Here is a 26,293-nt window from a genome sequence, read left to right on the forward strand (position 1 = left end):
GTGGTGAGACAACTGATAAACAGTGAAAATGGATTTGGCCACATGATAATCCTCTGTTCCTGTGATTACATTCTACTATAACGTCTCCACTTGCATATTTCCCAGTAGGAAAGGTCCTGACAGAGGGATGGGGAGTGACCATGGCACACTGGGAAGGGGGGAGAGGCTCATCTGCATTGGTCAGTAAAAAAATGCTAATCTTTATACCACATGGAGTGCAGATACCTACCTTCATGGTGCAACAGTGTAACACCTACCAACCATACGGCAAATCCGGATAAACGTCCTGATCACGGACAGTAGCCCAATATCAGGGCTGTTTTGCCAATCTGGGGACTCTGACTATGTATGTATTTGTAATCTGACCCCCTCCCACCCCTAACAAAGTCTAAGGGCGAAGTGTTATAGGGTTTGAGTTTCTAAAAAATGCAAAGTTTTAATTCGACCAATGTCATAGATTAGGAAAACAGATCTTTGCAGATTTTAAGCAAAATATTCTAACTTTGAAGTTAAATAGACATTTATGTTTTCTAAACTTAACTAAACATTTACTTGGCCTGAGAATCAACAAAGATCCTGTTTATATGGAACATTTTTTTTTTTTTTACCACATGTAATTATAACTTGGTTATATTAAAGGGTAAGTATACGTGTTTATTAGTAAATGTCATTTTGTCTTGTCTCTTTTTATCTATATGTTCAGTAAAACATTTCCTGACAACAGGCAGTTTCCAATGTAATGTACGCCTTGCCAAATGTGGACACTAGTGAGTTTCTCAGGCGAATGTCACAAGATCCAAAACATCAAATGGCCTGTTCCCAATTCACATTTCAAAAACTTTGTTTTTCAAGCTTGAGATGGCAGAAAAAAACAAAGTTTGATGTTATCAGGTTGCCTGCAGCACTAAGGGCGGATTGTTATATAAAATGCAGAGTGTTCTGCGCTTCAGCTGGTATGGACGACACATTTTATCATAGAGACTGAATTATCTTTGTTAATGGGCAGCACGGTGGGGTAGTGGTTAACGTTACTTCCTTATAGCACAGAGGTAATGAGTTCCATTTGCAACTAGGGCCCTGTCTGTGTGGAGTTTGTATGTTCTGTTTGTGTGGGTATCTCCCAGGTGCTCCAGTTTTTTTCCCACAGTACTAAAACATACCACTAGGTTAATTGGGTTCTAACAAACAAATAACCCTAGTGTGCATGTATGTGTCCATGTGCTAGGGAATATAGATTGTAAGCTCCACTGGGGCAGGGACTGAATATTCTTTCTGTAAATGCGCTGCCTAATATGTGTGCAGGGGTGTTGAGGGGGTGAGTGGGTACTACTTACCGGGGTCCGATCTGGTTGGAGGGGTCCGGCGGGGGCCTGGTTCAGCGACCACCCCACCTGAAAGATGTTCTTCTCTGCACACCACCGCTGCGGTAGTGAGAGAGAGGAGACCAGTGCTGCTGAGGAATTAGCTGTATCCTCTCTTTTACTGCCCGATGGGCCACTGTGGCTGCTACACAGACATGGCCGCAGTGGTAGGGGGCAGAGTAAAGGATTGCTACAGGTCGCCCCTCCATCCCAGAGGCTGCCCCTCCCCCACTTGAGCCGTCCCTATGCCAATAGCGTGGCGCCGTGCATACTATTTGGTTTCAGGTTTTGTGAGGAGTGTGTGTGGCTATGCCTCCCAGATTTGGTCAGCCCCCCCCCCCCCCACACACTAGTACCAGGGCCCATCAGAACTCTCGAAGGCTCAGTATATCAGTATATGTGAATTATATAATAACTGATCATGACTAGGGATCTCTTTTATTCTTTATTCTTTGACTTTCAGGGTGTGGGGGGATTCAAAGTGGTGAAAGTGGAGTTATAGCAAGTCCTAACTTTCCTGAGAATTATTCTGCTCTGAGCCACTGTGCATGGCAACTGGAGGCCCCAGAAGGACACATCATCACTGTGAGTCTTCTATGAGAAAGTCTGACTATATATAGAAATGATTAATCATTACTGTTCCTACTTTTGTCATTTCAAACTAGCTGGGACACCCGCAGGGGCGTTTTAAGAGAGGAGGGGGCCTGTGTGCAGCCAGAATCTACAGCGCATGCGCGGGTCTCCGGGAAAATGGCGTCTGTGCCTACTTTCCCAGGGGCATCTTTTCTGCGCATGCACAGATCACTGGGAAAATGGTCGCCGCCATTTTCCCAGTGAGTGTTTGCTGCTCTACAGCACCGGTACGGCGCTGCGGAGCAGCACTTCCCGAATCAGTGGAGAGGTGAGTATAATTACCTATGGGTGCAGGGTGTGTGGTGTGGGCCCCCCTAGACCCGGGGGCCCGTGTGCTCCGCACACCCTGCACCCATTATAGATACGACCCTGGATGACCGGGGTTGCCCGGGTTGAAGACTGGACCCTGAAATACACCTGCAGCCTTTATTTGTTTACATTGTCCTCACCTATAACCCCATTCCATTGATCCTGAAAAGGACCCCACACTAATATGCTTGCAAACAGTGGTGCAACTACCATGGGTGCAAGGGGTGCGGCTGCCTCTGTGGCCCGCTGCTCCCACTGCACCCAGTGACACACACAAGGTGGGCCGGATGTCAGTGGCGTTGATTTGGTGGACAGACATGGATAGACAGCGCCGGCAGTCTTGAGACAATCAGAGCCTGTGGACCAACAGCCAATCAGCAGTGGCGGCTCCTGATTGGCTGCCGCAACGCAAGCTCATGACCAGCGCCAGATTAAAGTTTGGCCGGAGCTGTCTGTCCATGTCTGCCGCTGCCTGCCGGTGCGCCAGCTGTAATTAGCTGGCGGCCCGGCAACAAAGCCACACATGCTGGCTGCTAATGGCACACAGGGGGAGGCTAGAGGCTGATGGAAGGACACAGGGAGGTGGGTTGTTGGGGGGGGGATTATGTGTAAGGGGCATTACTGTGTGAAATAATGTGTTATATGGGGCGCTACTACTATGTGACACAATCTGTAAAGGTCATTACTGTGTGGTATAACGTGTGAGGGGCATTACTGTGTAGTGTATATACTGTAATGTGCATAAGGTGTACTACCGTGTGGCATAACATGAATGGGCTCTGTGTGGGGGCAAATGTATGTGTTTTTTTTTTTCATTTCTGGGGGGGGGGTTTAAGATCGTACTATGTGACCCACAAAGTTCTCGTTATGCCCTTGCATGCAAACACAAAGGGCTGACTAATATATATGGTCACTTTAAAAAGGACTAACTCTGGATTTAATATGAACTTGCATGAGTCATAAAGTTTGAGACTTGCTCTGACTGTGAGGTTAAAATGATGCTTTTGTAGCTTTCACACAGGTTTTTGTCAGACTGCCAATTTATACTTGAGCCAGCCTCGGGGACCTGTGTAATTTAAGAGCATCCCCATTTTTACGGATTGTGTGACAGTGTGTGTATCCGACAAGGTTCAAGCCTAAGCAAAAACCTAATCCTGGTCAAACTACACCATCATGCCAAATTTGGTGGTGCTAGGGGCCTGATTCAGAGCCGCTCGTAAGCGGCCGCTCGTTCGTTCGGAACGATGTTTGCACATCTGCCATTGCGTACGGTTTTTAATACGCATGCGCGAACCAGTCAGTGCGGCCGAAAATCGTTTGTTCGCTATATAGCGAAGGCATGCTATTTTGAGTGACAGGAGGAGGCATATGTGGGTGGTAACAGGGGAAGGTGCTTGAAAACGGGGAGTGGAAATCAGAACGCAGGCGGGCTTAAAGGTCAAAGCGGGCGTTTTATGGGTGTGCATAATTAATACAGCAACGTCATTGACCACGTCACTTGGTTGTTTTATAGTCAGAACTGCTCGCAATATAGTGGTTGGAAAAACCAACCACAAGAATAGCGAGCAGTTCATACGCTGTTCGATGTACTCAATTAATCTAATAAATAGCGGACATGACGTATGATGCGAGCGGCCAGGGGGCGTTTTTATCAAATAAACGAGCGCATGTTTTGTTTGCTCGTTCAGACATGGAGGCGGCAACAGACCGCAAGGAGCGAACGGTTCATTTGAATAGCCACCCCCTTTTTCTGAACGAGCGAGCGCTAATTGCGATCAGCTCTGAATCAGGCCCTAGGTCCAAAACTCTGGCTGTGCATAAAGGACAAACACAGACATTTGCAATTGAAATCGTATTTCTAAGTACATACCGTGGTAATCAACCATGATAGGTACCCAATAAGAGGCAGGATGTACCGCATCGAGGCTGCGATACTTAGTACATAACCGTCCATACCGCCGTTGATTACAGTGGTATGTACTTAGAAATGTCATTTCAATCGCAAAGGACAGCACCCAGAAGGACAGTTAATACACGAGTACCGTGATAGCGGCTGCGTTCAGACGCTCCTGGTGGTTGTATTGACAATCTGGGTATTAAAAGGATTTATATCTCAAGTAACTTTCAGTGGAAAATGGTAGAAGTTGGCCTAATCTGACCTGCAGTATACTGTTTATGACCTGTTTTTGAGTAATCTCTTTTATTCTGCATCTGTCTAAAACAAAACTCTGATTTTTCCTGCTAGCTGTCTTTTGCATATTTTGATGTTGAATACCATTCAGTATGCCGCTGGGATTCGGTCACAATAATAAATGGTGCCTCACCTGGGGCACCAATTGTGGGACAATATTGTGGCACTACATCCCCAGGAACGGTACAATCTGGCTCTAATAAATTGTCAGTCATCTTCAATGCTGACAGTACACTGCACGGGCGAGGATTTTATGCCAACTGGACATCCGATTCCTCAGGTGAGAGAATGTTTATGGATATAAGGTGCAGATCAGTAAAGTCTCAGGACGGGATCATGGATGTACTAAGCATGAAAATGTGTCCAAAACTCAGAAAATACTGTTTTCAGAGTTTTGGCTGCATTTCCATATGTACCAGGCTCTGGAATGCGATAAATTCCTGAAGTTGTACCCGGCGGGTTATGCCACCTTTAGATGGCGTTACCAAATAGACGCTTATGGGCTTCTTATCGGGTTTCTTCTGACAGGGATCCAATTGGATTCTTCCCAGTGTTCCTCATGGCAGCTCATGCACATAGGGACTTCTGGGTAATAAACACGGAAGTCCCTCTTGCATCTAGCTATTGCAAAGGGCAGCTTTTATCGGAAGAGCTGTCCTTTGCTATTTTAATCACATTTCTAAGTACATACCTGCGTAATTAACACCGGTATGTACCCGATAAGTGGCCGCTTCGCATATGCAATGCTTAGTACATTACCCCTTAATACTAATCTGTCTCAAACCAATGTTTCCAGAACCCATAATTTATAAGGTTGTCTCCTTCAACCTCTCATCGCATAACATCATCTCCACCATTTCCATAATATTTTCATGGGACCCCACCCTCCTTGACCTACCCCAGAAACTTTTGTGAGGTCCGCACTAGCATTTCTATAGAAACAGGGCTCCTGGGTTTATACTGTGGCCTCTATACTATGACCTTATAGTTAGAGCATGGGTTAACATGCTTTAATATTAGCTTTGATTATTGCTTGATTTTTCTCCAATATTTTTAGATGTGTCTGTTTCTGACCCATCCTTTTGTCACTAGGTTGTGGTGGTCACATCCATGCAGATAATGGTCACATCAAATCTCCAGGCTGGCCTCTAAATTTTCCTGTCAACAGTAGGTGCACTTGGACGATCCAGACTCATGAGAGCAGCCATTTTGAATTGACTTTCAATAACAACTTCCACATCCCAGACAGCAGTGGACAATGTCAAAGAAGCTATGTGAAAGTTAGTGTTGCATTGTATATAGTATATTTCATAAAACATGAACATGTGTGCACCTTGTCCTAAACATTTCACACAGTCTCGTGCTACCACATTACACCCTCCCCCTCCCTTATTTTAACTTTTCTGTTTTTCATCCAAAACACTGCTAATTTCATCAGATTTTATTCTAGTTTTACTAAAAGCAATCATATATTGGATTATATCGGTGTACATGATTCCATCTTATGTCTTGATAGACATTTGGGACTTTTTGGGTGGCAGACTTTTCAGGTTAATTTTCTTCCTAGCCCATAATAGTAAGAAATGTCTGTCACCGCATTCTCTTATCAGAGCTACAGTTCCTTAACCGTCCTCCATCTTGACATGCAAACCCGTGTATGGTCCTGCCTATCCATGCATGTGCATTAAGGTTTTGTGATCCCAAAATTGCATTTCTTCTGTGAGGAGTAAAATAGCTTAGTGGAACATGCCGTATGTTCAGTGTATGCTAACCGGTAATAATATAAATACATAAATACAGTTCATGACATTTATATACAATACTAGCTGAAGTACCCAGCATTGCCTGGGTTTAAATCTTCAAGTTATTAAGTTTTATCATTTAATGTCGTCCAAATCCATCCAGTGGAAGGCCCAGAATAGGCTACCTGGGCCAAAGTTCTGCCCAGAGTATGCCAACAGGAAGTCCGACCGGGACCTAAACCCCCTAGTATGTTTTCTGGGATCCAATGTTACCACTCTGTGAAGTTTTCGGCCAAATCCATCCAGTGGAAGGCTCAAAACAGGCTCCCCGGGTCAAAGTTCTGCTCAGCGTACACCAACAGGGGGTCCAACTGGGACCTCAACCCCCTAGAATTTCTTCTGGGATCCAGTGAAACCACTCTGTGAAGTTTTCGTCCAAATTATGTGATGTCATCCAAATCCATCCAGTGGAAGGCCCAGAACAGGCTCTTGGGTCAAAGTTCTGGCCAGTGTACACCAACAGGAGGTCCGACCAGGACCCTAACCTCCCCCTAAAACCTGACCAGGATCCAAATTGACCACCTTGTGTTGGTTTCATCCCAATTGCTGCAGGGGGCTCCAAATGCATAATCGGACAGACATACAAACAAACAGATAAATTAATTTTATATATAAGATATAATTATTTGGTTTGGGATGAAGTTAATTGTTAATATGCAGACTAAGAGCAGGGAGTTGAGCGTAAAATCCTTGTACTTGAGCATTGCTAGAATCACCAGCAGTGTATTTACAAATACTTAGGGGTCTATTCATTATGCAAATTATAATAGTCTATCTCGCCGTGAGCACTGGATCAATTCAACATTGCTCTGGTGCGGACAGCTGATCCGAAGTACAGCTGTCCTCGCCAATCCTTTCACTGCTACTTTAGTAGCAGTAAAACTTAGCACTGCCGCATCTACCTCTGCAGTGCTACTGAGCATGCGTGAACTTGAGTTCATGCATGCGCGACTTCCGGCGGAAGGAGCCAAGCAGTGGCGGAGGGATCTGAACGTATCCCTCTTTGCAACCGGGAAGGATGGGAGGTGCTGGAACAAAGCTGACGAAGGTTCCCTCAGTCAAGCTCCGAAAATGTTGTATATTAGGAGCTTGATAAATTTAGGTCCCCATACTAGTGTATGGGACACCGGGACTGAAAGGTAAGCAGGTTATATCTGTGATATCTCCTGCGTTACCCTTATAATGAATGGTCATGACACTTAATACAGAAAATTATACCTTTTTATCTGCTTTTGTTGAAATTAAGTGATGATAAATAGACCCCATAGTGAGTCTATAAGTATAAATGGACACGGGAACAATGTGTTTATTTAAAGTTAAAATCATACTGCATTATTTTTTAAAGTGGAGATAAGGAATCCTGAACCTGTGTACTTGTAATGTAGCAGGGCTGTCTACTATTCAGGGCCAGATTATCAATGGTGCAGATGGGCCTATAGGCCCAAGCATCCCATAAAAATAGGCCCATCATCATGACAGCTTGATGATGTCCAGCCGCCCTGCAGTGCTGGCCGAAAGGGAAGTATAGTCAGTGACTACAGTAAAATCTGTGTGAGGATCTCTTGACTCATGGGTCTGTGTGCAATGCAGACCCGCGCCCATTATGTCCCACCACACTGGGCACCGCTCCTCCCCTTCTCACAGGCCCTTGATCATTTTCATCCCCAGGCTCATGTGGCATATAATCCAGCCCTGTACATCTGATTTATAGAATTAATATAGTTTGGGGATAATGGATTATAGAAATATATGATTGTTAAAATCAGGTTTTCTCTGTCTCTGGTCAGATATGGAATGGAGCTGAAGAGGCAGAAGGGGTCCTATTGCCATCTGTTTGTGGAGACGCGGCCCCAGGCCCTGTGGTCTCTCTGGGAAGTATAGTAAAAGTAATATTCCAATCAGAAGATAATCCAGGAAGAGGTTTCTCAACCAGTTTCAGCAGCAGTAAGTGAAACTCTAGAAGCACCTATATCCGGCTTTAATATTAGAAGATATTTTACATTGTGACATTTTATTACACTGCAAATCCTACAATATGTACCAGGCAGTGATATAAGTCAGTGTTCATTTTGCTTTCTTTGTATACATTGCATACTCATACCTGCCTACCCTCCCGGAAAGGCTGGGAGGGTGGACAAGCCTCCAGGGAGGCTGGGGCCACCCGACCACGGCCACCCACTTCACCAGTGATGTGGGCGGCACAGGTGACCCATGATGCAGTACACACAGAATTGCGTCATTGTGGCTCCGCCTCCCCACTCCACAATACTGGTAATCTCAGCATTGCAAAGCGGGGGCGGAGCTATTATGACACAACAGACCCGCCTCAGCTTAACCCCGCCTCTATCTACCCCAGAGCTGCCCCTCGCAGTGCCTACCTGGCTGAAGGTCAGCAAGTATGTGCATAGTATGGGCAGGGAATGTGGCTCATCATTGTTTCACTCTTTGTCCCCAACAGTGTTTGCTGTAACCTCCTGTATTAAGGGCGTGCTATGACTAGTGCACATTCAGAATGCTGGCGTCAAAATGGAGACAGTCAGAATGTCAACATGGACGTTAGTTCAACAACTAATATGTTGACTTACAATTAGGTCGACATGGTTAAAATGCCAACTTGTTCAGAATATTGACATTTAACATGTCTACACCAGAATGTTATTTTTGTTTTACTTATTTTAGCCTAAGTCTAACCATAACAATAAAAAAAAAAATTTAGACATTCTGACGCGTCAACATTTTAACCATGTTGACCTAACTTTAAAGGTTTCAGTCCTATTGACCTTTAGTACACCAAGCCAGTGGCAAAAGCAGGATTTCTAGACGGGGGTTTCCAAATGCTTGATTTTAGTGCGAGATTGGCCGGTCCTTGAAGAGGGCATAATTAACACTTAAACAGCTATAATACAGTATGCGTCATACAAAGTGCTGTGTATGTCATAATTCCGACACATACAGGGCCAGCAAACATAGTTAACCCATTAGATGTGGCAGTAGTGGCAATCCAGTCTGAGCTGAATGCTTTTATTTCAAATGCGGGCATCATTCCAGAGCATTGGAGCAAGTCTGGGAGTTTGGGGGAGAGGCAGTAGATCCCAGCCCTGCCCTGGACATATATGTACACATTTGTTTCCTTGTGCACTGGATAGTGTATGTTATACAGTATTAATAATTATCCCTAACAGTGCACATTTTCCAGCTCTCCTAGTTGGTGCAAAGGTGAATCATTACTGGTTGTGTTAATTATTTCATAGTAAAATTTAATTACAGTATATACTGTTATAGTGGTCATGGTGTGGGTGGGGAGGGGGGTTTCCAGGCAACCGGAAACCCACCCTTCGTTTGCCTATGCAAGCCAATGCTTGTATGCTGTACCAGCTGCATAGAGATGTCTGGATCCTGATTATGTGATTAATGGTATATTTATTACTTGCAGGATGTGGAGCAAACTTCACGAAGCCGAGTGGTCGAATTGTTTCTTTAAACTATCCAAATAAATATGATAACAACTTGAACTGCAACTATATAATCCACACAGATGATAACATGTTCATTGTCCTGACCTTCCAGGCGTTTGAATTGGAAGGTGAGTGCAGTGTTATAATTCAGTCTAGGATTTGTATTTATACAAGGAGATTGTAACCCATTGCAAATAATCTGTTATTTAGATGTGTACTAGGACTAATAAGGAAAGCTTGGTGTACGCTGTGCTACCTGACCTTGCCTTTGTCCTTTGTGTCTTGTCACTTTATTTCTGGTCCTTCCTGTGTCAGCGGCAGCCTCGCTGGGAGGAACCTGGAAGCCGCCTCGAAGTCCGTGACCTCCTTGCCGGGGTCACTGATGAATGCCAGACTCGTTTTCCATTCTGTGTATCATGTACGATGTGATTAGGATGCAGGCATCTATGTATGCATGAAGCAGATAATTAAGCGCATTTGTTGGAAATGAATGCATATCCACATATGGAGTGCCTAACCCTAAGTCCCCCCCGTGAGCCCTTAACCTAACCCTCCCCCCCGCGGCTGTCCGCGGCGGGCGCTCGGCATCCCTTCGATATCAGGATGACGGGCGCCGGTCTCCCGGCATCGGTAAAATGACAGGCGTCTAGATTTAGACGCCTGTCATATAACCCTCACCGGGATTAAGTAGTCTGGAAGCCGGCGGTCGGCTTCCCGTACATATACGTATTAGATGACTGTGTAGGGAGGTGACCCGGAGGAGCATTCTTATACCCCCTCTACCTCCCCTCGGTTTTGGGCCGGGACTGTGAAAGAAGTGGAGGGACACCCTGGGGAGAGGCTTCACCCTAGAAACATATTTTCCATGGTGGTAATAGGTATTACGGTGGCAAGATGATCAATTATAAAGCGAAAGGTCTTATACTAAGCATCTATCATACATATAGCGTGTTGCTGGTTTTTACTCACTAAAAAAAAAAAAACTTATATTGTTTCTGAAATAAGCTATTTTATCTGCCTCTTTATAAGTTGAGACTTGTGTGTATATTCAGCAGACAAATATTACCTCAACGTTCCCTGCATCCTCTCAATTACATCATGTCATGGAATAAATGTTATTATTGCAGCCCATAACAAACTATTGAGAGTATTGCGTGATGACCTCAGCTATAATACTGTATTGACCAGACTTATTATACACATACTGTGTAGCATTTATTCACTGTATCAATGTATTTCTTGGCCTGAATGTTGCATCCAAACCTTATTACTGTGGTTAATATTATGTGTGTGTAGATAGATAGATAGATGTTGGGTATGGGATGCCAGCGCCGGAATCCTACCAGGATTAGGATACCGACACTTGTCGGTCAGTATTTTAACCCTCCCCCCCTCTCCCTAGCCCTAACCCTCTCTCACCTGGTGCTTAAACCTAACATCCCCCCCTAGTGCCTAAACCTTTCCTCCCCCTCCCCGCACCCTAAACCTAACCCCCTCCCCCTAGTGCCTAACCCCTAACCCCAGTACTTACCGTCGGGATGCCAGCGCTGGGATTCTGACAGGTGTCGGGGTTCCGGCACCAGCATTGTAAGACCAGATTAGATAGACAGACAGATAGAATATTACATGCTATGAAACTATAAATAACATCATGCCACCAAAGTAACTTTATATGCTTGCATTTACAGACAGCTTTGCCTGTAGTAAGGATAAAGTGGAAATTTTCAGTGGAGCATCAACTTCAAGAGCCTCAATTGCAACACTCTGTGGTAACACAATTCCTGCTTCAGTCAGCAGTAGAGGGACAATGTCAATAAATTTATACACAAACCCTAGTATAACCATGCATGGATTTACGGCAAGCTACAGACTGATCCGTGAGTAACTACAGTCACTATAAGGACATGTTATCAGCTATGAACCTCTGCGTAATGCATAATGAAATAAGAACTGAACATAAAGTTAGCAACTAATTAGGGGCTACGAGCAACTTTCACCTGTATATACAGGACATGTACTGTACATATACTTTAATAAGAGTACATGCTTTCTTTGTTACAAGATGGGTTATATTATCACTATCAGACTTCATTCATAGAAGAATTCTAGTCTAATTTCTGTATTTTAAAGATCTATTACACCCAAGTTGCAGAACTAATGGTGTCCCATGGCTAGGACCCAATAGCTCCCGAGTAACTTACCTCTTGTGGTCCTAGTAATAGTCCCTTTTACCTCTAGAATGTTAAATGAATACAGCACTTAGTATAGGGTTTTGATAATGCTGATTGGATGGTAGCTATTCTCGCCAGCCATTCAAAAGGGTGGGTTTATAACTGATCTCATGACTCATCTTCTGGGTGCCAGAGAGACATGGTCAATAATTTCACCAATGTATTACTGACTCTACCTATATATTTTGCTCTTTTTGATAGGAGTTTTCTATATACACATCTACAATACAAATTCATGTTGTGAAGATTTTCAAATGCAGGACAACATGGAATACTGTACTTATTGTCCATGTCATTTTTCAGAATTAGCCCGTGAACGTCCACTTGGTTTTTCTTTGCATGAGAAGCATCAGATATCTATTCAGATATGCTTATCAATGCAGTACTGTCATTTATAGCTGGTGTATTATCTGCATCCTGTCAATCAATGTACACAAACTGTACACTAATGTCTTCTTTATTTCAGCTTGTGGAGGAACATATAATCGCACTTCTGGAGTTATAAGGAGCCCTACACATTCCTTCACCGATTACCACAACAACATGAACTGCACATATCACATCACTGCACAGGACAACAGGATTATTGAATTAAAGTATGTAAACCATATTTATATATTTCTGTCTTTTTAAGGGGCCTTATAGTAGGAAAAAATTGTCCATAATAAGCATGTAGAGATAAGTGTTCATAATCAATGAAAATGTGTAAATCCTCTTCTATAATAATATGATAAAGTAGAGATGTGCGCAGACCCCCGCATTTTTGTTTTGGCAAACCCACCCTCAAGTGTTTTGGTTCTTTTCTGTTTTGGAATTCTGTAGAATTGATAAGAACAGCTAAAATCTTGTAATTTTGGCCTATGTTTGATCCTACAGTATTATTAACCTCAATAAGTAATTTCCAGGCAATTTTGACCACCTCACATCTCACAATACTGTTTTCACCCATATTGGCCAAAGGCTGCAGCGAGCTGACTGGCTAGACTAATACTGATTTTATACCGAAATTCCGGGTCTGACCCGGAGGTGGGAAAAGGGTTCCAATACGGATCAGACCCGGAATTTCCCCGGCGCCAAGCCAGGATATTCCTGAGTTGGTGACGTTCACACCGGAGCCAGGTCTGCAGAGACCCGGCTTTTCCAGCGTTGAAGTGGACGCTTGGAGATTACGTCATCTCCAAGCGCCACTGAAGCCGGCCAATCGGCAGGCATGCGGCACAATCCAGGTCACCGTGACCGGATCGCGCTGTTTACACTGCAGGGCTGCACGGGTTATTCCCGTGTTAAACCCTGCAAGTTACCTGGGTTGGATTGCCGGGTCACTCGACCCGGCAATCCAACCCTTTCCCCTTTTACACAAAGGAGCTACCCGGGTTTTAGCTCTGGTGTAAAAGGGGTATAAGTGACAGCAGCAACACAAACACATGCCAGTTTAAAAAAGAATACAGCACATCTAGGAATCATAGCGGCACTGCAGTGGCAGACAGGATGGCAGTTTAATATAAACTCATACAAGGAGTAGTACTGGAGCCGCACTGAAAAAAATCCTACAGGATTTGTTGGATTAGTATCTCTTAGGTATACCTAAAATAGACTTAGTGGATACCACACTGATGTGTATTAATATTCCTAATATGGATCATAAGACCACAGTCTGGACCTGTCACTAGGAAAGTCTATGGTGCTCCCCAGAGTCAATGTAAACGTCTAAACCAGAGAAGAAAGAAAAAAAGGACTCTTGGTGGGGGCACACTATAGGTATAGAGATTGGTCGTTAAAAATTTACTTTTATTAAATGCAATAGTAAAAGATTGAGCAACTAACAAGTACAAAGACATACAATACACATATACATCAATCAAAAGGAGATACACTCTCCACTGTGGATAGTAAATAAAACTAGGTGAGATGGTAATAAAATAATATAGATACAAAATGCGCCTTAAGCCACAATTGAGGATACTATACCATTTAACTCCTAGACGTATATAAATAAATCCAAGGAGATATATAGCTCCACTTTGGATTATGAAAGGCCAGGCAATCAAATACTAAGATGGTATGAGTAAATGTCTATGCCTATGACCACAAACAAACTCCATCAAAAAGGAAATTAGTTACTTAAATCTACGTTCCAACAGAATAATCTTATGAATGTACAATGACAAACAAGGAAACACACAATATATATACAAATGAATCCAAGGAGATCTACCTCCACTGTGGATATATAAAAAAGCCAGGCGAGATAGTCTAAATGATCAATCGTATATGCCTATAGCCACAATATGATGATAATTATCAAGGATAAATACACAGTTAGGGCATGTCACAAAAAGGCGATCACTATTACTACTAATATTTATCTCCTAATGGGATAAATCCTTAATATACATAGGAGATGATCATACATATAATGATAAGCCCGCATGCACTAAGAAATAAATCCAGACAAATTGTTGTTAGATAAATATTCCTCAAGTGAGATGATTAAATAAAATTTAATAAATGTCACATGTTTTTCATCTCACACTTAGCAGTTACATACATCCAGCACTGAAAAAAGTCAGGATAAACCTCATTAATAGATATAAATGTGGTAATATTCACAAATTGTAAATATACCATGAAGGTATATAAGCACATGAGTCGCTAGTTCCTCTAATATAATGAGCTCTAAATGCTGCAAATTAGAAAGCCATATGAGGGTATGGAGGTAATCCAGCGAGTGTCTGTGAAATAAATCAGTAAGCTGTCAGGTTAGGTGGCCGTCTGCCCTGATGCGCTAGGCAGTGCAGGGGGTATGCGCCACTTACCTGATCAGCGTGTTGTCCTGGTTAATAGTCAGTGGTGCTGGGAATGCTGCTAGTACATGCCGCTGTGTGTGGCTGGAGACCCGGAGTCACGTGTGCGCATCACGTGACCCGGAAATGTCAGTCTGACGCGCGTTTCGCCGCTGGTAGGCTTGCTCACAGTTCCAACCCTGGGCCCATAGGCATAGACATTTACTCATACCATCTTAGTATTTGCTTGCCTGGCCTTTCATAATCCAAAGTGGAGGTATATATCTCCTTGGATTTATTTATATACGTCTAGGAGTTAAATGGTATAGTATCCTCAATTGTGGCTTAAGGCGCATTTTGTATCTATATTATTTTATTACCATCTCACCTAGTTTTATTTACTATCCACAGTGGAGAGTGTATCTCCTTTTGATTGATGTATATGTGTATTGTATGTCTTTGTACTTGTTAGTTGCTCAATCTTTTACTATTGCATTTAATAAAAGTTAATTTTTAACGACCAATCTCTATACCTATAGTGTGCCCCCACCAAGAGTCCTTTTTTTCTTTCTTCTCTGGTTTAGAAGTTTAATATAAACTACCTGATGTTATAGAATGTTTTCATTAATCTAGAACTAGATTAAAGGCTCAAAGTCAGCACAGGAAAATGGAGGTTGTAGTATAAGTAGAAGCCAGGTAAAGGATTGATTGATTACAAAATATAACTATAAAGAAAAACAAATCACACATTTGGAAAACACTATTAAAACAAGCATTCAAATTTCCAGTGAGATTGATTGATTACAGTACTAATATAACTATAAAAAAAAGCAAATGAGATCAAACTATTTAAAAACAAGCATCAAAAATATCAATGAGTGGAAACTGAATCCAAACAGCAAAACACAGGCCTCAGGATTCAAGGCAGAGTAACAGCCTAGTCGAAGTTGATAATTATTAATTATATGACTTGATGATACTACTCTGTATCTGGTAAGAAGCTTCAGGAAACTGGGCCTATATGCCTGGATTAGAAGTTGGTGATGGATGGCATCACCAGATTATGTACAGAAGAACATGAATGTCCCAGTAAAGTACAGTAATATACACTGACTGTCAATTACTCACAATCTTGGCAAAGCAAATAGTAAATATTGGTGCATGATGGAATTGTCCTGGGCCCTCCCACCCACCATTATGTTATATATTAATAAGGACATGCACAGTTTAACAAACCAAACACTTTAGTGACAGAGACTGTCACTTTTGTGGCTGAAGTGCTTGGTTTGTTTGGGCCCCCACAAAACAAGCTAACAGTAGGCTAAAGGCAGCTGACAAGTTGTGCGGATTCAGCCTGGGATCAACCACTACTCACCGCGGTGCCGGCTTCCCATGACCAGGTGCGGCAGTGGGTGACATGCTGAGTATTATCCCCGGGGCCCTGTTGACTTCCACGCAATCCTCCATATCAGAGTTTCCACGGCGGCGGTCATGGGCGCAGCATATTGTCTGTCTCACCTGACCGGACCCTCCATCAATGGTAGCCTGGTCACCTCTCAGCTGACTCTCTCCTCCAATGGACAGCTACCTAAGGGTATAAAGCAGGACTCCAGGAAACAGGAAGTCGCCTGAACAACTTCTCTTCTCCAGTAGCTGCTAGTTTCGGAAAGCTGTTCCAGGCTCCACGCTGTTGTATCATCAGTATGCTTCACCAGTCTTTGTGTTATTCTCCAGTGATATTCAGCATCGGTCACTACCGATATTCTTCAGTGATATTCAACATCAGTCCCTACTGATATTCTCCAGTGATCTTCAACATCAGTCACTACAGATATTCTGCAGTGATATTCAGCATCAGTCACTACCGATATTCTCCAGTGATCTTCAGCAACGGTCACTACTGATACTCTTCAGTGATATGCAACATCAGTCATTACTGATATTTTACAGTGATCTTCATCATCGGTCACTACTGATATTCTTCAGTGATATTCAACATCAGTCACTACTGATATTCTCCAGCGATCTCCAGCATCGGTCACTACCGATATTCTTTAGTGATATTCAACATCAGTCACTACCAATACTCTTCAGGAATAATCAACATCAGTCACTACCAATATTCTTCAGTCAGATACGACATCGGTCACTACCGATATACTTCAGTATTACTAACATCAGTGATTACCGACATTCTCCATTGATAATCTCCAGCCACTCAGTTGTCTTTCTTATCTCCCTGTCAGTTGCTAATTCCTGGGTCCTTGATCAGGGGGCTGCAAACTGCTCATTGGGCGCAGCTAAACCCATATCCGAATTGGAGGGGTCACTATTGAAAACCAGTAATGAGTTAGACTCTGCGTCTCTGGTCAGGTCTCGTCAACACCCGGAATTAGCCGATGAGGAAGTCGTATGTACTTCCTCCTCATCTACTGCTGCCTCCCCACCTAGTCACCCCGACTCCCAGTCCTCTGACTGGAAATCTCAAAGGCCTGGTCGTGATAGTGTTAATAGAAGTCACTGTACTTTGTTGTAATTGGCAGCAAAGGTCTTCCTCATATAGAATTTGTTGTTCATTTTTATGAACATCAGTTTTTCCACATTTTTTAGGAAGTAGCCTCCTACGCCGATTGCTCACAAGGTTCCCGCCTTGCTAAACACTCTTTCCGAGTACATACTGGAGAGTGGGCAGCTTAAGTAAAGCAAAGCTAGTTTGTACATGAGGCTCCAAATTGCCTTTTTTCCATCCAGTACTCAAAGGAACTGCATAACATGCTAATTTGTTCATTGTCATTAAAATAATCCTCCACCATTCTGTTGATGCTTAGGGGTTAATTTACTAAAGTGAGAGTTTTTAGAAGTGGAGATGTTGCCCATAGATACGGAATCGCTTTGTTTCATCTCCTCCTTCAGATTCTCTAGCTGCTTTTCCAGTAATTTAATTAACAAAATCTCCTGACTCCATTAATTAGTTAGAGTAGCTCCTGGATTGATAAAAAAAAAAATGCTAGCGCTCATTTTGAATACAATATAAAATATTTATTTAAAACTTAAGACACATGTAATAAATAATAATAACCAAGGACAGACAGGTGGACAAAAAAAATCAATAATCCATATGAATAATAATAATAATGTTTTTGCTTGGATCCGGGTAAAAAATAATAATTGGGAGACATGATTGCAGAGTTGCAGTTCGGCATCCAAAAAATCACATAAGATACTAGTGGCTGATTATTTATTAATCAATCTGTTCACAGCTAACAAAAATGCCTGGTATAATAGTGAAAATTGCAATCCAGCTGGTTAATAGAGATATGCTCCAGGACTTCCAAGTCACTTGCCAGAAACTTATACTGACAGTCTCTGCCACTACTATTTATAGGGGAGGATGAAAAATAGTTCTTACCAGTGACTGTGTTTGTAGTCTCAGCACTAATTACTGGCAGTGACGTAAGTAGGGCAGGGTCGTTGGGGCTCGTGCCCTGGGCACCGTGGGACTGACAGTTTGGTGGGTGCCGCAGGCCACGGTACCAGCCTATCCTAGTTAGCCAGTGTAGTGCCGACCGCAGTGAGTGCGGTCAGCACTACACATTTACACAGGACCGGCGCTAGGCTTCCCTGCGCCCAGCACCATCGTGTGCTACACAGCCAAGCCCCTTCTCTCCCCCTGAGCGCTTACCCAATAGCGCCAGGCTGAGGGTGGGAGGCGGGCTCAGGCTACTGCATTTACACACACATCGCGGTGGCACTGTATAAGGAGAACTAATGGGGGCTGCATAAGGAGATCACTACTGGGGGTACTGTATAGTGTATAAGGGGCACTACTGGGGGCCTGCATTAGAGGGACCACTACTGGGGACATTATATACTGGGGGTACTGTATAAGGGGCACTACTGGGTCCTACATAAGAGGGACATTGCATACTGGGGGTAATGTATAACGGGCACTACTGGTGGCCTGCATAAGGGGGACCACTACTGGGGGCACTGCATAGGGGGGACTGTATAAGGGCCACTGCGTTGAGGTGCATATGGAATGGAAAGGAATGTTCAGAGTGACGAGAAAGGGGTGTGTGTCATGTTGACACGCCCCATTTTGAAGTGACCTCGCCCCTTGTGACCACGCCCATTTTTTTGCCCTGGGCTCCAAATACCCTAGTTATGCCACTGCTTACTGGCTTCAATGTATTGGAGCTGGGTACGCCGGGTGGCTGGCGGTGCTGTGACCCAAGGCAGAGGGACCTCTGCTCCCAAACCGCAGCACTCACAGCCTCTCACACTGCCTCAGCTTGTCAGGAGATGCTGCTGAACTTACGGTCCGTTACGTCCGGTTTCCTGGGCTTCAGTCTTCTGGTTAGTATTCCACCTGCAGTCCACAAGTCACTTGACGCGTGTCTCCACCCAATTACATGGCAGTTTTATCAGGGGGGTTAGTTGCCATGCTGCTAAAGCTTCCTTATATCCCTCCTGGAGACTTTTCATTCGCTGCCATTTATCCTAATGGGTTTTAGCTGTTTAGGATCCGATTTAGTGCAACTCTGCATTGAAAAACACACTAGTGTCCTGCAAATCGCTATGAAATTCAAAACATATAATCGCATTAATATAAACTACTAAAAACTTCAAAAAAAGCCTCACTGAGGTGCCATTATCTACTCAACAACAGTCACAAATATAATGCCATTAGTGGCATAATTAGCAACTACTTTATACACACAATTGTATCTAAATAGAACATATCAGTACACACATGAATTTTATACATAAAAACAATTATGTACAGCTCATTACTAAGGAGAAGTAGTGTAGGCAGGGGCGCCAAGAGGGGGGTGGACAGCGGGTACAAATTACCCGGGCCCGGGCTTGCTAGAGGGGCCCGGCACCGCTCCCCCCCTCTTACATCACAGCAGCCCAGCACACGCTGCTGTGTGATGGGCTGCACTGGAAGACTGCTCACGGCTTCTAAGAAGCAGCCACAGCAGTGTCCTGTGCCTGTGGGGGGTGCATCACCCCCCACTGGTGATGCACTGGGCTGAGGGGGCTCACTGCACCCCCCTCGCCAGCGCGCAGAACTGTTTTGGGTTTTTTTTACCTAAGGGGGCATGTCCACGCCGGTGTGATTAGGCCATGCCCCCTTTTTTACCGGGACCCTGCGCGGCTCTTCGCGGACCTGAGTAGGAAAGATTAAACCATTATAGAATCTAGATATAATAGAAACTGATGTATCCATAAGACTAATCGTCATATTAGACATCGAAAAAATATATACAATATATATTAAGAATGGACTGGGATAAAAACGTATTAAACACTTATTGTATAACCAGTCCACGAAGGATATTCAGAAAGGGTAAAACCTCAATCTTATCACAAATTGGAATCTATAGGAAGTATATAACATCTTAATGGCTGTATTATGGAGCCCAACATATACTGAATATTATTGAGCTATATGGTGTCTTTTAAACATAAGGCTCAAGTGTCTTTAATCTAAACATCCAGTAAACTTCCCTTTTACACAATACATTGAACCGATCCCCTTCTCTATCGGTTGATTTAATCTGTTCTACAGCTTTTGCTTGAGTCTTAGAGAGGTCCCCATGGTCACATACTGATGCATGTCTTTGGAGACTATGATTAGGACTTTTTTCAGAATATTTATGCGGTGTTCCGGTGAGTGTGCCTATAGTTTGACCCACATACTGGTGACCACACCCACACTCAATAAGATACACTACAAATTATCTATAGAGAAATGTTTCAGAAGTGACAGTAGATTGGAAAATATCACTTTTATGGACTAGGGCCCTCATTCAGAGCCGTACGCTCTGAGCAGAGCGCACGCTCTGAATGAGGGCCGGGCTCCATTTTCATGGAGCGTCCTCCTGGACGCTCGTATAGCTGTGGGTCACCACCCACAGGCTATACGAGCGTGCTTTTTGATGGCCGCGATGGTCGAGACCATCGCGACCATCGAAATTGCGAGCCGGAGCCTGCGGTTGAGGTTTTCAACCGCAAGCTCCGGAGTGATTTTGGCTCTATCAGAGCCAAAATCACTCCCACTGACATCACTAGTGATGTCAGTGGGCCGGCTTCTGACGGGAGGCGTTCCCGTGGGAACGCCCCCGTCAGGGAGGCACGCCCCCGGCACGCCCACCAAAGGGGGCGTGCTGTCAATCAACATTGACAGCACGCCCCCTTTGATCGGACACAACGAGCGAAGGACTTTCCTTCGCTCGTCGCGTCTGGCGCATGCGCACGACGGAGCTCCCTCCGTCGTGCGCATGCTCAGTGCATAACATCGACCCACTTGCGAGCGGACAGCCGCTCGCGAGTGGGTCTGAATCAGGCCCTAGATTAGTACATGTTTTACATTTTTACCTCCTGCATCTGAAAAACCCCTTCAGTTTAGCTGGAAACCAATCTAAATTAGTTTTTATTTGTCCTGTTGTCTGTGCCAACTTATTTTTACTATTTATATAGATGCTAGGTGCAAGTTTCTGTTTCAAATTTTCCAATTTCCTATATACAACTTTAATCTTATCTTTAAATAGTGGGCCCAACACTGAATCCGCATGTAAAATCGGTGTATTTTTATTAATTCTCTCATCGCTGGTGCGTGCGTATTAAATTGTGTAATCAAAAGATGGTCAACATTTTATTCTCCTATATATAGATTTCCCCTCTTGTGTGTTATTTATTAGTAAATTGCATCTATTTCTGGGCCAAAAAAGCCGACATGTACAAATGGTCGACAGGGTGAAAAGGTTGACGTGAAAATGGTCGACACAAAAAAATGGGCGGCATGATTTTTTTTAATTTAAGGGTTAGGCACTTACCGCAGTGTTAGGGTTAGGCACTAGAAGTGATGGTTAGGGTCAGGCCCTTACCCCGACGGTTAGGGTTAGGCAACCAGGAGAAAGGGTTAGGGTGAAGATTAGTGGTAAAATAAAAAAAGTGCCGAGCATTTTTTGTGTCGACCATTTCCATGTCGACATTTTGACCCTGTCGGCCATTTGTCCCTGTCAATCTTCTTACATGTCGCCATTTTGTGTGTCGACCTACTGACAGTCTGACATCTGGTGTCTATCTAGACATTGTCTACCTTTTTACTATCTATCTGTTAATCCACACCCGTGTTAGATAACTACTTATATCTGAACAAATTCTTTTAATGCTAAGGAACTGGCTTTTGGGGATGTTATCCTGCCAAGCTTTCAGATGACTACTGGTATACTACCAGTAGTATCTACCTTCTTAAAGAAGGTATTTGTATCTACCTTCTTAAAGAAGGTATGTACTGTATATGGTCATTCCTGACCAGCAGTGCGACATCCAGGAACTGTAGGGAAGTTTGACTACTGGTGCTAGCAGGGGCTGGCTGGCAACTTTTAGCCTGGGGGGCAAATGCATGCAGGCGGCCCTGGCAGAGGAGTAGCGTGTAGCCAGGGTGCCCGAAGAACGTGCGTGTGCGAGAGGACCCCCTTATGCAGGCCTCCAGTAGTGCCCCCAGTAGTGATCCCCCCTATGCAGTCCCCCTTATACAGTGCCCCCAGTAGTGGTCCGCCCTGTGCAATGCCCCTTGTGCCCCCAGTAGTAAGCCCCTTATATAGTGCCCCCTGTAGTGGTACACCTATGCAGTGTCCCTTATATAGTGCTCCCAATAGCAGTCCACCCCCCATGCAGTGCCCCCAATAGTGGTAACCCTTATGCAGTGCCCCTTAAATAGTGGCACCAGTTTTAGTCTCCCCCTATGCAGTACCCCCAGTATTGTCCTTTTTATAGAGCCCCAAGCAGTGGTCCCTCGATGCAGTGCCCCCAGTGGTAGTCCCCTCCCCCCTATGTAGTGCCCCTAGTAGTAGTCCCCTCCCCCCTATGTAGTGACCCCCTCCCCCCTATGTAGTGCCCATAGTAGTATATGCCATAGAGGACCAGGTTCACCCCACAGTCCCTGCCCCAAATGAGCTCATCCTCAAGTGCGCCCAAATAGAGGTCGGCTTAACTGGGGGCGAACCTGGTCCCCATGGAATTACCCCGTGTCTGTAAATAATATTTGCCAAACAAAAAATAATTATGCTCCAGGATAAATGTAATTGATACCACCACAAAATGACATAGTCCCTCTTCCATGTAAGAATCTTTATTCAGACATCATGTTATTACTTCTAGTCTTTTTTCGTGTGGAATGTTGGAATATAAGGATTCGACATCACATGTAAGGAAGTGATTGGTATCCTACTATCTAATATTCTGAATTATATTTAGAAACTGTGTAGTATCTTTGGTGTATGATTTTAATGTGACTATGTGATTATGCAAGTATGTATCAACAAAATGTGACAAATTAGAGGTAACTGACCCTATTCCCAAAATGATGGGACGACCAGGGGTGATTCAAGTGTCTTATGAATTTTTGGGAGGTGATAATAAATAGGGACTACAGGGTGAGTGGTGAATAGAAAGTGCCATACTTCTCTGGAGATTGCACCACTGACCAGGGCCCCATTGAACATCACCTTCAATTTCTTTTGAAAATCAACTGTGGGCAAGAACTTCATAAAATAAAGTGTTACCCAATTGTATCGATGCTTATTTTAAATAATCACAGGTGTTTTGTAGAACCACACCTCCTCCTTTATCCACCATTTTTATAATTATGCTCTCATCTGACATCAAATACTTCAATGCTCGTCTTTCATCATAACTGAGGTTATCTCTGCTGCCTCACATCATTTCCTGAAATCATCCATTGTGGTTCTAAAGAATCCTTCAACACAAGGGGCACAATTCAGTTCATAGCGATGATGAATAGCCCCGGGAGGGAGCTCCTGGAGCTATTCAAATCAGCGCAATGTTTGGCCGACTAAAATATTTCTTCCCGCACTCTAATGGGGATGCGAGGAGAAATCCGACAAAAGTGCTGGAGCGCGGCTGTTTGCAGGCTTAGCGCGGCACTAACAGCCGTGTGGCCGGCACTTTAATCGGAGAAAGCCGGCTCTCGCGACCAAACACCCATGTTAAGTCGCGAGAACCGGTATTCTATGACTTAACACCTAGCGGGGGCTATACAGCATCACGCTGAATTGAATCACGGCCAAGGACCTTTGTACTGTAAAGGATAAAAATCTGATTTCCATTTCAGCATCTGTGGTTTCTTAACAGTACCTCCCACATCATACATTGGTACTGAAGATTTATTCTCAACACACCCCTCAAAAGCCAGTTCCTCAAACATATTCAAAGCTCCCTCATCATCATCTAACACAGACTACATCATCTTTTTTGTTTTTGTTCAGACGTTTCATTGCAAAGTGTATTTTTCTGCTTAGGTTTCTAGTAAATCTATTTAAACCAACAAACAGGGTAAATAGATTAGGTTACAGTAACTTGTATAAAACGGGGAATATTCCCCACTGCGCTGGACTAAGGTATAATGCCCCTCACCCTCCCAGTCACACAATTGTAGCTGCAGCTGCTGCAATCCTTTCACATGCAGCTGCTGAATGATGAAAATGTTGCAAAACATGGTACGTGTTCAAATTCACCCAGCCGTAATGCTCGTACAACGCACGGGCGTATCTATAATGGGTGCAGGGTGGGGATCCGCACCGCACACCCGTATTGATACCCCTAAATCGCTATACCTAAATGTCACTATTTAGCGCTGCAAGTCGCATAAGAAATAATTGCTTTACAATCCAATTGTGGTTCCAAAGCACAAAAAGTTATATTATTCAATGAAAAGTATAATGCGCTGTGATCTAGACAATTAGCGCAAAAATCAAGTAAATACAAAGGTACAAGCCGATACATATGCGTGCGCACTGGTCCCAGTACACAGTCGTCTATCCAGAAGCCTGTGGTCATCCGAAGAAGAATGGCTGTATACTATAACCAGTAAGCAGGCTATATACCTTACAGAACAAAGAGACTAGTTAACAGATTTCCATTGGTTCTTGCTCCTGGACATTCTGGTTCGATGCAGGTCGTAGGTCAGTTCATACAGTGTCACTAGGGGTATGTCCCAGTTCCTCAGACGTTGCTTTGTGTGGTTTTCCCGCCGAAGAACTGGTTTATTTAAACTAGTCGAAGACACTACATACAGATGTACATTCTAACCACTAATTTCCTATCATTCATAACTTGCAGACGCATGTTGCGATCTCCTTGCCAATAGAACCGGAGATCTGCAAATAAACAGTGATTTCGAATGGTACCAAGCATAAGATGTCTACTAGCTTATGTACCTTAAATATCATATACATTACATTTCATAACATAAGTATTTGCTAATAAAACCTCTAATATTAACCTTAATGCTTGGGAACCTTGTTATAAGTGATTGCATGTGTGAGTGTGAGAATATTGTGTAAATTCGCTAGTATGCGTTGTGAGTCTATGTATTTTGTGCTTATCTGCTTTGATGTACAGCGCAACTATGCGTTGTGCGCCGTGTATGTTTTATATGTATTATCTAATGTGCGTATCGGTTTTGATTGGACTTTCAACATTATGCGGTAGCAAAACAGACGTACGACGCTAATAATCAAATATAGCATCATACAATGGTATCGTACTGAGGGCACAAAATGACGTCGTTAGAGGCGACACAAAATGGCGTCGCCAGATATTAATTAAGATTTGGCCTGAGCCAATCATCCGGCTTCGACACCCTGCACCCATAGTATTACTTACCTCTCCGGAGTCCCACGTCGGCGAGGGAGTCCATCGCTGTAAAAACGACTGGAAAATGGCCGCCGCGGACGTTTTCCTGTAGTTTGTGCATGCGCAGTACAGGCAAAATGGCTGCCATGGCCATTTTCCCGGTGACCTGTGCATTCTCTATAGACTCTGGGCACACTTTAGTGCCCAGAGTCTATAACTCCGGCACTGGCCGCACACAGCTCAGTGCCCTGCCAACCGCCGGATAGAGAGGAGGGGGGCCAGTGTCGGAGACTGCACACGGCCCCTCCTCTCTAGAAACGCCCCTGATACAACGCTACTTGCATTATTGGAAATTACAAATCCTGAGGAGGGTCTTCGCTGGGTAAGCCATTTTGCTCTCACATCCCTGAGTTTTTCCAACAGGGTGAAGCCGGCATGCCTCTAAGTGAAGCCGGTGATACAGAGAGTAGTCTGCCTGTGAATGAGCTCGGCACCGGAGTTGTAAGGGGCAATCAATCTGAGCAACCTCAGCGTTACTCAGAGTGCTGATGATCTTGCAGAATATCCGATGCTGCGTCTTAGGACTCAGCACCTGTATCTACAATGCAGTCTGGAGGCATTTATTTACACTAGACGCCTCCTGCTGTATTTGCATATGAACTGTACGGTATTGCACAGTTGCTTCCCTGCAGCTGAATCAGGTCCTGATTCTGAGTGACAATGATGCCTGCAGTCACCCTTCCCACACCCACTGCATCTGCCTACTACATCAACAACTACAGTAAACAGGCCACAGTCCCACACCCTATCCCTCCACTGAAATTGGAGTCCTCCTAATGGCGTTTTGTTCACAGCCCCAC

The 26,293-nt window shown here is 44.0% G+C and overlaps 1 protein-coding gene across 1 annotated transcript in view; it reads left to right on the forward strand.

Annotated features, from left to right (window-relative positions):
- Window positions 1-26,293, forward strand: part of CUBN (cubilin) — a 321,603-nt gene that overhangs the window by 228,142 nt on the left and 67,168 nt on the right. Inside the window, exons 52-58 of the mRNA XM_088478650.1 lie at window positions 1,825-1,946; window positions 4,549-4,774; window positions 5,587-5,774; window positions 8,084-8,240; window positions 9,730-9,879; window positions 11,440-11,628; window positions 12,449-12,578. Of these exons, the coding sequence (XP_088334776.1) occupies window positions 1,825-1,946; window positions 4,549-4,774; window positions 5,587-5,774; window positions 8,084-8,240; window positions 9,730-9,879; window positions 11,440-11,628; window positions 12,449-12,578 (1,162 nt within the window). The remainder of the gene's footprint in view (window positions 1-1,824; window positions 1,947-4,548; window positions 4,775-5,586; window positions 5,775-8,083; window positions 8,241-9,729; window positions 9,880-11,439; window positions 11,629-12,448; window positions 12,579-26,293) is intronic.

The sequence above is a fragment of the Taudactylus pleione genome, unplaced genomic scaffold, assembly GCF_031769625.1.
Source record: "Taudactylus pleione unplaced genomic scaffold, aTauple2 ptg000216l, whole genome shotgun sequence".
In the NCBI taxonomy this organism is placed as follows: domain Eukaryota; kingdom Metazoa; phylum Chordata; class Amphibia; order Anura; family Myobatrachidae; genus Taudactylus; species Taudactylus pleione.